Raw genomic sequence first — 13,034 nt, 5'->3', positions numbered from 1 at the left:
CGCATGTCTGGACATGTGTAGAAGCAACTTCCGGTGCTGGCGCTGCCCAATTTCCGGTGCCCAGACATGGGCACCCAAAATCGGTTCTGCGCATGTCCAGACATGCATGTCCAGACATGCGCAGAAGGAGCCTCCCTGGCAGGTAGGAAATCCGGGGGATTTACGCGATTTTTCTCTATTCAGGATAGCAGCGGGAAACAGGTTTAAATATGGGGGTTTCCCACAAAAAACAGGAGACTTGGCAGCTATGCTGAGTGGTGTCCCTTTACCTGGCAAAGTTTTAGGGAAAGATCAATAGACTGCACAAGTAGCATATCATGACAATCATGGGGCTCAGGGTAATGCCTTGTTAGCGGCTCAGTAAATTTGGCCCTGATCAGAACGGCCTCAATCTCTGCTCAGAAAAAAAATCAAACAAATGCAGGACCACCTGCAGATATTCTGATTGTTCTGCAGCCTCTCTGTGGATTACATGGACCACAGTTTGACTTATTTGCTCAAGGTTGAAAGGTTGGAAAGTCATCTGCCATTGTTAGTCACTCAATATAAGGTTTGTGGCAGTTCAACTAAATTAATCCTAATTTACATGCATTTAAACAGCACTGTTTGGGTGCATGCGTGTTTCCCAGCAGAAGTGAATAGAATCGTGGTTTGACACCAGCGCAGGATCAGAACTAGTCCTAAGGAACTAGCACCTTACTTCAGACGTTTAGCCCAAATAATTTACTGCAACTAGGGATGGAAAGATCTGTCAATCTTTCAGTTACTAATTTTTCCCAATCCTAAATTCAGTTTCCCACATTTCTGCAGTAATTTGTGATTTTGGTTGTTTAAAGAAAACTCATAAAAATTCACCAGCTTTTTAGTAGAATTTCTCCCAAGAAATGATTAATATGCACATTTTTGAAAACAATGTTACGGATTTTTGTACGCCATTCTTTATGAAGCTATTCATTTTTGTGCATTTCCCCCCAAATATATGCATTTTTATGAAGCTATTCATTTTTTGTGCATTTCCCCCCAAATATATGCATTTTTGTAAACAATGATAGGTTGGAGAAAGAAGATTCTGACTAAACATTAGAAAAAAACTTTCTGGGAGTAAGAGGTGTTTGACAGTGGAATGGACTCCCTTGGGAGGATGTGGAATCTCCTTCACTGGAGTTTTTAAAGCAGAGGTTGGATGGCTTAGATGCTTCAGTTGAGATTCCTGCATTTAGGGGGGGGGGGGTTGGACGATGACTTGGGCCCCTTTCCAACTCTACGATAAGAAGGAGGACAATTATTTTATACAACTTTCAGAAGAGCAGCCATGTTAGTCTGTTGCAACAGAAAACAGCAAGTATTTTATCCAGTGGTATCTCTCTGATGACGGAAAGCTCTTTAATGCAGAGGAGGCTTCTGTCAGGAGGGGTGGGGCACGGCAAGAAGGCAATTTTCACATATACACCTTCTGCTCTGCTGTGACTCCCCAATCCTCTCCAGAGTTGGGGGACCCTTGAAAAGTGTGTGAGAGATGGTATGTGGGGAGCTGTAGCGGATGGGGTGAATCTTATGGCCCCTGAAAGACTAACAGATTAATTGTAGCCCATGTTTTTGTGAATTACAGTCCACTGGAATTGGCATGAAAGCTTATGCTGCAGTAAATCTGTTACTCTTAAAAGGTGCCACAAAACTCTTTTTTTTGTTTTGTTTAAAATGGTAAGTTTCAGGGCTACATGACAAATATTAAATAAGCCAGTACAGAATGTACAGTATTTATATATTAGCACAGTGGAAATTGCTCTCCTCGGTTTCTTTAGGAAGTGGTTCTTTATTTTTAATAATTCGCAGTACCACATTTGGAAAAACAAACATTCACGAGGAAAAAATGTGGAACAATGCTAACAGGTGACACTCGCAGCAGCTCCAAGATGGTTTCCCTGTCATCACCAAGGAAACCAAAGTTTGATTCCTAAAGGGATTTCCTTGGAGCCTGTCAGCCGGCAGAGTGGGTGGAATGTTGAATGTTAACACCCTGACATGTCTTGGGGCCAGCAAGTCATAAGATGGCTTGGCTTTGAGCTAATCTCAGCCACCTGCCACCATGAAAATGGCTTGATGTTCATAGACACAGCAAAGGATTTGATCAATCCCTGGGTGTGGTTCACACTCTGCTTCAAAACTACTCTTTATAGCACAGTATGATCTGGATGGCAGCAGAAATACCTGCCTCCTTCATTTGCAGAAGGGCATGTGATATATGGATCTGTGACATCATTGGCAGACAGCCGCCATCACCATGGATGCCACTGACTAAACAGGTATGGCTACAGCACGAGGCACCAGGAAGTACTTGACAGCAACTTCCAAACCCTGAGGGATAATAAAATAACCCGGTCAGTGATGGAAATGCAGAGGTATTTCAATAATAAATGCTCCTATCTGGGCTGTGGAATTTTCCAATTTGTACAGCCTGAATACAAAACCTTACGGGGATCATGCAGGGATACTCTACCCAGAAAACCAAACAACAGAGAATGCCCTCGTCAAATGTCCTAAATTAATTAGTTAAGCATCAGTGCCCTGGGTTCCAAGCATCTTAGAGAGAACAGCTGCCCCCACAGCAGGGTTTCCTCTTGGCTGCAGGCTGCCTAGTCATTTGCTGTCTTGACTGTGCCTTCCAAGTCTTCAGGGTATGTACTCCTCGGGTGGGGGAGATATTACTCCCTAGCACTGTGGGTCCGGGAGCTCTGGTTTCTCAGACCATGAATCAGTTGAGCACTCTTATGCAGGAGATTGATAAATCCAATGCTTGAGCTGCAAGGAGTCTCCTGAAGGCTGGTTCTGTGTTTGGTTGTCTGGGATCAGGGCACAATGTTCCTTTCTGAATCATTTCCCAGTGTGAAGTTTCTGGCTCATGTAGGCTTGTCGTCTTCTCACTTCTTGATCCAGCTGCTCTTTCAGAGCATTCACCTGGGGAAACACATGTTGACAAATAGGGCTACGTTCATATAAACCACTATTCTGCTCTGTTCCACTATTTAAACCTCTATTCTTATCTCTGGCTCATCCTGTCTGGGCACCATGGCAAACTGCTTATGGTGTCCAGAGCTTATGGTGCTGCCTGGAGAGATAGCAGAAGTCTGTTCACCTCTGTCCACTTGCTGGCCTTCTCTTTCTGGGTGCTACGGTGCTAGGAAGCTAGTATAAAGCTAGCATAAACATGTAGTTTGTCCTTAAAAGAGGAAAGTTCATACTTTGTTCTTTTTCTTAGGGCTGCAGCATGACTGAAAAAAAATATCCACAATTATTATTACCAAGGATTATTAAATTGAAGCAGGAGAAGGGTCTGGTGCTCTTATTGTCCTCATGATGAGAAGGCCTTGTGTTGAACAGTAGATTAAATCTGATCTCTCACCACCTCCCCCACTTCTCTTGCAGTCATACTTAACACCCCCCCTCCTCTAGCTGTTATGGAGGGGTTTAGGGGTTAAGCAACCAGCCAGCTTCTCTTTCTCAAGGGCAGAGAAAGCAATACACCACTGCATCATATCCCAGATTCACAGGCAGTATAAGCTGTTGGACAAGAAAACCATGGAGCTGTTTAGACCTCACAGGTTAGCTTATGCTCTATGAATGTTTGCTGTTCAAGACTAGAAATCACCTCTTGGACTCTGGTGCCTTCTGCACTAGAGAGCCAGGAAGCATTTGGGAGGAGGAATCCATGAACAATGGTGCATTGTCTCTTTCCTCAGTGTCCTCACCCTTTTGACTTCAAAAATGTCCATACTCCCAGTTCTTCCCCCTACTTCCAACCATCACCCCAGTTCTCACCTCAAAACTCCAAATATCATTACAAAATTTTGCAAAACACTTTTAATTTGCACAATAAATTCTGGTCACAGAACCTGGGCATCACTGGGGAATTTGGAAATGAACAGAAATATCCAGTCTAGTTCTCCACTCTACCTGCTCCTCCAAGCTCTTCACTCTCTGCCGGTGAGTTCTCTCTCGTGACTCCAGCTTACGTTCGGACTGGAGCTGTGCACTGTGAAGCCTCTCTGTTTCCAACTCCATGTCTAGCTGATGCCGGGATGTTAGAGCCATCAGTTGTTGAGCATGTGTTCGTTCCAGCTCTGCAATCTTGGCCTAGAGTAAGCACACAATAGGGTCCAGCTCTTGAGGTTGTGATCCTGATACCTGCTGAATACTTTTGCTTTAGTCAAATGATCCTCTGGAGCTCTTAGATCTGTTTCCTCTCATTGCAAGACTAGGAAGAAAGGGCCCATACAAGAAGACCAACATAATCGGCCCTTTTAGGATCAGTCCAGTACACAGGTAAATTCTGGAATGTGCTCTCAGCCCTATGGTCCCAGTGCATTTTAAGCTCAGGTGGAAAACTGCTGTTAGGGCGAAGGGGCACAATTAAGAACCTGCTCAGCTGCCCTCCTCTCTCCATCCTTTTAGTCTCCACAATATGTGTAACCTTTCACTAGGTAGCACCCACAGCACCCACTCTCTTTCATGTTTTTCATATCACCCTGCTCAGCCTTGGCATGTGCCTTCTCACGCCTCATGTCCCTTCAGACCAGATCCTTTCATGTCCTCCTGCTTTCCCCCTTCCAGGTTCAGTAAGTCCTTGCTGACCTGCAGGTGTTCATTTTGCCTCAGGGTATCCTCCAATTCCTCTTGCAGGCTGTTCAGGGACCGGTCCAGTTGTTCCCTCATGTGACTCAACCGAAATGTGTCATCTTCCTTCCTGAATTTCTCATGCTCTGCCTGCAGAGGAGACACCACAATCCCTTATCCAGTACCTGGCACAGCTCAGATACTGCCATCGCATGCTTTTTCTCCCCACACCTGGTGGAAATCTGGGGGAAATCCTGACAAGTTTGAAGGTGCTAAAGTTTGCAAAGAATTCGTTTAGTGAAAAATTCATCTTGCAAATCGCGGTTTCCCATAGGAATGCATTGAAATTTAATTAATGTGTTCCTATGGGCAAAAAAAGAAATTCCAATGCATTCCTATGGAAAACCGCGATTTGCAAGACGAATTTTTCACAAAACGAATTGACTCGCGGAACGAATTTAATTCGTCTTGCGAGGCACCACTGTAATTAAATCCACAATACCTATTCAGTTTGGCACTTGCAAAAAACAGCTCAGTTAGCTCCAGGTCAGACACAACTGCAGAATTATATTTTGTTTTCTCTCTGTTTCTAAAATTCGTCCCCAATACACAACACCGTGAATTTGTCCTGTGAGCTTAAAAGTCATACTTGACACTGCAAATTTTGTGTTTATGTGGAGAGTGCTGGGCAGTCATTTCCAGATAAAACCCATTATAGTCAAGGAAGAATGACTTCACAGGAAAATGGCAAAAGAACAGCCAGAAATGAGAAAGAATGAGGACGAGGGAGAACTTAATGAAAATCAAAAGTGATTCTTAGAAAGTGACTCCAAGGAACCATGCTGAAGGTCACGCCGAGGCAAATGAGTGGAGAAGATGCCTTCACCAACTTCATTAGGAATGGGGGGGGGGCTGTGAAGTGGTTATTCTGGACTGTAGGGTTAAAAAAGGGAGAAAGAGAATAAGGCCAGGGCAAAGGACAAAATGGCCATCCCGTTCTATGTACAGAAGCCAAGTGGGCTGACAGTTGAATCTTACTTCGATATTGGTGATGGATCAGGGCAGAGCGTTCTGTCCTCCACCACGTCACTTCTCCCAGCATATCCTGCCCGAGGTGCCCACATCACTGTGAATAATGGCCAGGCCAGGCCAGGCCGGGAAGAGTCATTGTCAGAAAAATTAATGGAGGGCACATTCGGTCTGTAGTCCTGTGAAAACTTTCATGCCACATTGAATGCAGGGAGACTTGCCTCTTGCATGAGTAAACATGCACAGGGCCAGCCTACCTGTGGGCGTGAATGGGATGGATAACTGGATGCAGGTATTAATGGAGGAGATGATCTACTGAAGTGAACAGGCAGGATACAAAAATGATTAACAATTCAAGTTTGGTGAAGGAAAGCAACACAAAAAAGAAACGTCCTATGCAAAGATAGAGATGCTGGTGGGACATGGATAAGAAAGGATACATTAGCCTTCTACAACCCACTGCCCCTGCCTGGATGTTGGAGACTACAGCTCCAGCAATGCCTGACCATACTGGCTGGGGCTGAAGGGAACAGTGGTCCCTTCATCCTATTAACCCCATGGAAGTGGCCCATATAAATCCCAAGGTTATTATACACAAAAGAAATGTAGGATGGCGGAGAAATCTGATGTGTGCTAAGTCCCTACCTGTATTCATTGTATACATATGATTGTGTAACATCTGACAGGTCTACTGCAATTATTAAGATTGCAGGTGACACCACCATAATGGGTCTAATAACAAGTGGAGACGAATCAGTGTATAGAGGGGAGGTCCAAAAAATATCTACATGGTGCCTAGAGAACAACTTGCACCTTAATACCAGCGAGACAAAGGAGATGGTGTTGGACTTCTGGAGGAAGAAAGGAGAACTAGCCCCGCTGTACATAGGGGAGGGCTGTGTGGAGAGAGTCTCTTCCTTTAAATTCGTAGGACTTTATCTCAGTGAAGACCTTCCTTGGAAAATCAATACAACCCAGGTGGTTAAGAAAGCCCAACAGAGACTCCATTTCCAGTTTTGCGAAAGAACGATGTCAATCAACATTTGATTATCTCCTTCTACCGGTCCACAATGGAAAGTGTCCTTTCATACTGCATCACGATGTGGTACACTGGCTTGACATCAACGGATAGGAAGTGCCTACAGAGGGTGGTGAATACAGCTCAAGATATTATGAGCTGTCCTGTGAATCCGCTGGATGACATCGTGGAAGACCGTTGCCTCAGGAGAGTGAGGAAAATTCTTAGGGATGATTCACACCCTGGCTGGCACTTTTTTGATCTCCTGCTCTTGGGCAGAAGATATAGAAGCATGATTAGTCGCACCAACAGGGTAAAAAATAACAGCTTCTATCTGTGGGCTGTTAGGCTGCTGAATGAAAAGATAACAACAGGGCAACTGACTTTCGGGTTTGGTGGGTGTGCATCAGTAAATGAGGGGAGTTAAGACTAAGAGAGCTGAGTGGGGGTGCTCGTGTAATCTCACTGTATACAAGTTGTACAAGTGACAATAAAGTATTTCAATTTCAAATCTGATTCAGTACACACTTAAAGCTGTATTTATCAGATTCACACCTTTTGAAATTGTATGAGAACCAAAGCATAACCATCCTTCAAAATTTGCACTTATCCAAATTTTGTGATGCAGGTATCCCACCCCCACCCCACCCCAAAAAAGATTGTGAAAATGCACATACAATGGAACCTTGGTTTTTTAGCTTCTCGGAAGCTGAATTTTTCATGTGGATTTTACAAAGAAAATTCACGATTCATTGCAGAAATGTGGGAAATGAAATTTAAGAGTGGAAAAATGAGAAACTGAGGGAGCCAAACTTGATGGATCCTTCCATCCCTTATCAGGGGACCTGTTTTCCTCTATGAAATGTTGGGAGGCTACAGCATTTTATGAAAGAAAGCAGAAACATGTGAACATCGGGTTTAAGTCCTTGTACAGTACTTCTTCAAGGATGATGACAGAACTGTTTATCGTGAAACATTACAATTGCTGGGTCAGGGAAAGCATCCATATAGTCCAACATTCTGCATCCAACAGAATACTGCAAAACTCACAAGCGGCAGCAAAACTCACAGAGTCCAATAGAGAGTTTTCCATTCTCTGTGGGCTTGCTGAAGCCCCTGTGAATCAGAGATACTTTGCAGTGGAATCACGTGGTTGCATTTACAGCTGCCATGGTCCATAGATACTGCCTGACCCATCCTGCATGAAATTTGCCTAATTCTTTTAAAAACCACCTAAGCTAGACACTTTGCTGAAGGCTTATGAAGCTCATAGACTTTAACTGTGGATGCTATCCAAAGGTTTAACACAAATGGAGGAAGGTAACACCAAATGTCAGTTATACTTCTTTGCCAGCTTCTAGGTTCTTTCTTTCTTCTTTGGCGATCACTCGTAGCCGAGCAAGATTGTCTTCCATAAACACGGTTTTAACAATGCATCCGTAAGTGACTGTGGAGGCCAATTCTGGATCCACACGTCCTTCCACAGTGGGGACATAGGTTTCCGGGTGGGAGTTGATCATGGTGTGGATTTGCCAAGCGTGCCTTCCTCTTAGCAGGTTTCTCAGTTGCGTCCTGAGATCGAGTGTCTTTACATGCTAGCTGGCCTTAAGTAAACCACCACTGGATCCGAAGGTGCCACCCCTTCCTTTTAAAGAAATCTGGGTTAAGGAAAAGCATGGCAAATCCAGCCTGTTCCACCTACCCTCCTTCTTCACCACATTGCTTTAGCTGTCTAGCCATCTCGGATAGAATTGAGATCCAGATCCAGAAAGAGTAAACTATAATGCCGGAAGAAGCAAGGCTCCCCTATGGGGAGGGGAAAGAGAGGGGCAGAATTGAATCGAGGGTGGGGAGAGTTAGTGGCACTGTGCTATGTAGAGGGAGAAAGCTTCCCAATAACTGTTGGGGTGATGGGATATTCTGTTCCTTTAAAATTCCATGCAAAACTTACAGAAGAAAACATTAAATAGAGGAGGGGGGTGGGGAGAGAGAGAGAGAAGCAAAATCCAGAATAAATAAACGGCCACATCCGGATTTCCCCTCTGGAGACATCAATAAAGAGTTTTATGAGCTTGATATGAATTACCCTCCCTGGCCATTTACAGCTGATCTTCTGGAACTCATTAACTAGCTTCTCCCCTTCCTCCAACCCAGGGAAAGGGGTTGTGCATGGGGGAATTCAGGGGCACGGCACACAAGGCTATTTTATGCTTGCAGAGATAAATGCTTGTAATGCTGTTTTGCCATAACAGAAAAACATCATATTCGTCACCCTCTTCATTTCTACAGCTAGACAAATCCATTAAAGATGAACAATAAATAATTTCTGGAAAATGCCAAGCCTGGCCCTTCCTAACACTTGGGCCTGGCAAGGACATGCTTTAACTCTTCCTAGGGAAGTTGACATCTGCTGGAGATGGCACATCCCCATTCGCTGAGGCATTGCAGTACAATTTTAATACAGACCATACACATATCCAGGGGTTATAGAATAAGCTACAGCTATCTGGAATGGTCAAGAATGTAGTATAGTATCTCACAGCTGGTGGATCAAAATATTAACTTGAATAAGAAATACCTTGGATATCTTTTTTCTTTTTATGCTGACACTATTTTAAGAATAGCAGTAAGGGATACCCAATGTATTTTATTATGGGCATATAAAGTACTAGAAAATTGGGTTTCCAAAAAAGAAAAGGAAAAAGAAAGAAAAGATAGGAAGGCAGTTCAGGATGAGGAATTGGGCAAATAAACAGACGAAGTTGCAAACATTAAACTCTATACCACACAGAAGGCACTACTGGTGCTGAAAGATAAAAACTTGCCCAAAGTCACACAACATAGTTGTGGCTGGCACAGAATTTAAATCCAAGCCCACGGGATCACAGCTCAACCTTCTATTCTATTGGACCACACTGGCTCCAACATCAAATAACGATAAGGCCAAAGCTGTGCCCAGGACATGTCTGGTTGATCGATCTCATGATCCTGACGGATCACCTCCCCCCCAAAAAAGCTCAACAACTTTGGTGAAGGCTCCCCACAAAAAGCTCATCAACTTTGGTCAATCCAATGGGTAGATCACTGCCAGTGTTTTTATAGTGGGAGTAGATCGCAGTCTCTTGGGAGTTGGACACGCCTGTGCTATGGCAATTGTTCCATCAGAACAAGCACTTCACGGGAACATACAAGCACAAACAAGCACTTCGCCTACCTCATAGCACTTTGTCACAGGTATTGGTTTTGGCGGTTAGGCATTGGAAATTGCGTTAGAGCTGAGGAGGGTAGGTAGCGCCATCACCTGCCCTGCAAATGGAGGAGTATTCCGTTAAAGGATTCCAGGGGCGTGGCCTCGTCCGAAGCCTGGGGAGGTTAGGGCCTTAAGGCACGCCCCTAACGGTGATCACAGGAGGAGTTCCGGTTGATGTACACCACTGGGCTCCTTACTGGTGGTTAACTCTTCCTGGACGTCCAACGCACGGGTTGGAGTCGGACATAGACGGTTAGGGTCCAATGCCTAAGCCAATACCGCTCAACATCCGTAACCAATAAAGTTGTGGCCTTTTCGCCCATTTAAATCTATCTGGTGTGTTTAGGGTCTTTATTCTCACAGGGATGGAGGGACATTGCCACACAACAATCTTCCCTCTCCTTACCCTGTGTGCTGTTCTGGAGGTTCTTGTTATTTATATCTGGCCCATGAGTCACCGACGGATGGCAGCACCTGGTGCTCAGCAGTTATGAATGGATCACGTAATGCAAGACCAACAAAGATGTGGACAACTTCATGTTACAGCAAAGTGGAAGGGTGTATTTCAGAGATAAGCTTTAAACAAAGGAAATTCTCATTGGTGGTATCCATTATTTGGAAATGTGGAAACCACTGGGTATTTGGGAGACTGAGGAAACAAAACAAGTTGCCTCTCTCCCCTCTTGTGTGATAAAAATATATAATTAAAGAACCAACCATCTGTCATCCTTACATTTCCCTTTGTGCTGTGTAATCTCCACTGAAAATCACCCCAAGCTCCTGTTTGCCCCAGGAGGTGAATAACAGTTTGGGAGAGAGCAATTTTCATCTTGACTACAGTGCAGGGAGGGTTAAACACCCATAGTCCCGATTCTCCCTACCCTTATAGCTGCTATTAAAATAGCAATAATCCAGGCACATTAAATGTATTCACACATGGAACATACTGTCTACTTTATTCCTTAGGGCTACAAAGATGCCCAATTTCAGGGGTGATTTATCCACTGAGTACGTTGGTCTGCAAATCAGAGGCTGATTTATAGAGTAAAGGTAAAGGTAAAGGGACCCCTGACCATTAGGTCCAGTCGCGGATGACTCTGGGGTTGTGGCGCTCTTCTCGCTTTATTGGCCGAAGGAGCCGGCATACAGCTTCTGGGTCATGTGGCCAGCATGACTAAGCCACTTCTGGTGAACCAGAGCAGCACACGGAAACGCCGTTTATCTTCCCGCTGGAGCGGTACCTATTTATCTACTTGCACTTTGCTGTGCTTTCGAAATGCTAGGTTGGCAGGAGCAGGGACCGAGCAACGGGAGCTCACCCCGTCGTGGGGATTCAAACTGCCGACCTTCTGATTGGCAAGTCCTAGGCTCAGTGGTTTAGACCACAGCGCCAACCGTGTCCCTGATTAATAGAGTAGAGCTGCTGAAAAGAAACCAGATTTAGGTACCGAGGCAAAGTTTGTAGCCTAAAGTCTAATTGCATATTCAGGAGATGAGAAAGGATGCTTTTGAGCCCCACTCCTGCAAGCTCTGGTTTGGATACTCACAGAGCTTGACCATGGTATGGTATTCCCTACCCAAAACCCTCCTCTAATCTTTCAAATGCAGTATAGACAACTGTGACATAGAAATGTGGTATCTCACAGTACAACTCAGTATCAAAAGTGTAGCTAAAATGGAAGGATTTCTGGCACTATTGTGTTAGGCTAAACTTTAATGACATGACCTCTTACAGGCAAATGCACCTCAAAATGGGGAGTTGCCTAGGAGGCAGCCCTGAATATTTCTTGCTGTTCCCACTCACTTCAGATTGCATCTGGAGGCAGCAATCTATACATTCCGGTTGTATCAAGCTGGTTGGGAACTGAAGCAGCCCACTCCCTGCTAAAAATGCAGCAGAGAGTACAAGTTTGTTGACAAAGTAGGGAGAAGGGACAAGGATTGACTAAAGATGTGGAAACTTCTACATATAGATTTTTTTGGGGGGTTGGGGGTTGGGGGGGACAAAGGTTGACTTGAAGAGGCTTACATGAACTTTAGGAGAAGGATCTGCCACATGGTTTGGATTTTGTTTCTCCATCACTACAGCTAATTAGGCTGATCCAAGAGTGCCCCTGCTGATACCAAACACATGTGTGACAAATTATTTCTGTGAACTTGAACCAGCTCCTTGGAGCTGTGTGTTGTTGGTTGCTTCTCTGAAGAGGAGAGGAAAGCAGGTAGCCTGAGGATGTGCATGCATAAATGTGCGCTTGTGAGAGCTGAGATTTTACTTTAATGAAGAGTTCTGAATGCATTATTTGGACTGCATTCAAAGAATCTGAGAGCAGTAATTTTGTGTGTACTGGGAAGTCATTGGACAGGGGCCATGAAACAAAAGTTATACCCAACAAACACACTCTCTCCACTTGCAGAAAGTGACAGAAGTTCTATGCCTGAAGGGACAGAAAGGGACTGAGCAAGGTTCTCTTTTCATCTCTACATTTTTCAAAACAGCCATGTGAAAGGTCCATACCCTGTAGTGTAAACCACTGAATAGCACATGCATTTACCCATATAGCCTAAAAGCAAATTAATAGAAGTTTATTACTGATATCTATCCTTTGAAACCTAAAGATGCAGAGTGCCATAAGCTACAAGTATGCATTCTTGTGAAGGGATATAACTATGTAAGAATAAGCATTGTATTTTTTAAATTTCTCATATTTCTTCACTATAATTCTATACATTAAATGTCAGCCCAAAGCAATTATTTTATCAAGGTCCCCGTAAGCATTTTCAAATACACTTCTGTCACTAGATGGAAAAAGCTGAATAAGAATCGAGGAATTGTTAGAATGTTTTAAAAAGCTGTTCAACCTTCTTTGTGTGCCTCCCATCTTCTGATGATTAGAGGTTGCTAGTTAACTGCATAAAATTATATTTTTTGCAGGGAGAAGGTTATTTGTCAGAATCTACCATTTTTGCTAAGATTTTGACCAAGCTGGATGAGGTTCTATTGAGGGAGATACCAATACATCATCCACGAAACACTTCCTGGAGTTACCAAGGAAGGAAATTGTTCTCTTATTTTTAAAAGTCTGTATCTTAACAAATCCAATTCTGTCATGATTGCTCTAGAATAGG

At 43.9% G+C, this 13,034-nt stretch overlaps 1 protein-coding gene across 5 annotated transcripts in view; it reads right to left on the bottom strand.

Annotated features, from left to right (window-relative positions):
* Positions 1 to 479: 479 nt before the first annotated feature.
* The window catches only part of CROCC2 (ciliary rootlet coiled-coil, rootletin family member 2), a 93,631-nt gene continuing 81,076 nt past the window's right edge, over positions 480 to 13,034 (bottom strand). For all 5 annotated transcript variants that reach the window (XM_035133879.2, XM_060274571.1, XM_060274572.1 and 2 more), the window contains 3 exons: positions 4,630 to 4,761; positions 3,952 to 4,131; positions 480 to 2,955 (listed from right to left, as the gene is read on the bottom strand). In XM_035133879.2, the coding sequence (XP_034989770.2) occupies positions 2,872 to 2,955; positions 3,952 to 4,131; positions 4,630 to 4,761 (396 nt within the window). In that variant the 3' untranslated portion in view covers positions 480 to 2,871. The remainder of the gene's footprint in view (positions 2,956 to 3,951; positions 4,132 to 4,629; positions 4,762 to 13,034) is intronic.

Source organism: Zootoca vivipara, chromosome 5 (assembly GCF_963506605.1).
Source record: "Zootoca vivipara chromosome 5, rZooViv1.1, whole genome shotgun sequence".
NCBI classification, from domain to species: domain Eukaryota; kingdom Metazoa; phylum Chordata; class Lepidosauria; order Squamata; family Lacertidae; genus Zootoca; species Zootoca vivipara.
The sequence above is the reverse complement of the archived record's forward strand: the minus strand, read 5'-3'. Positions and strand labels throughout refer to the sequence as shown.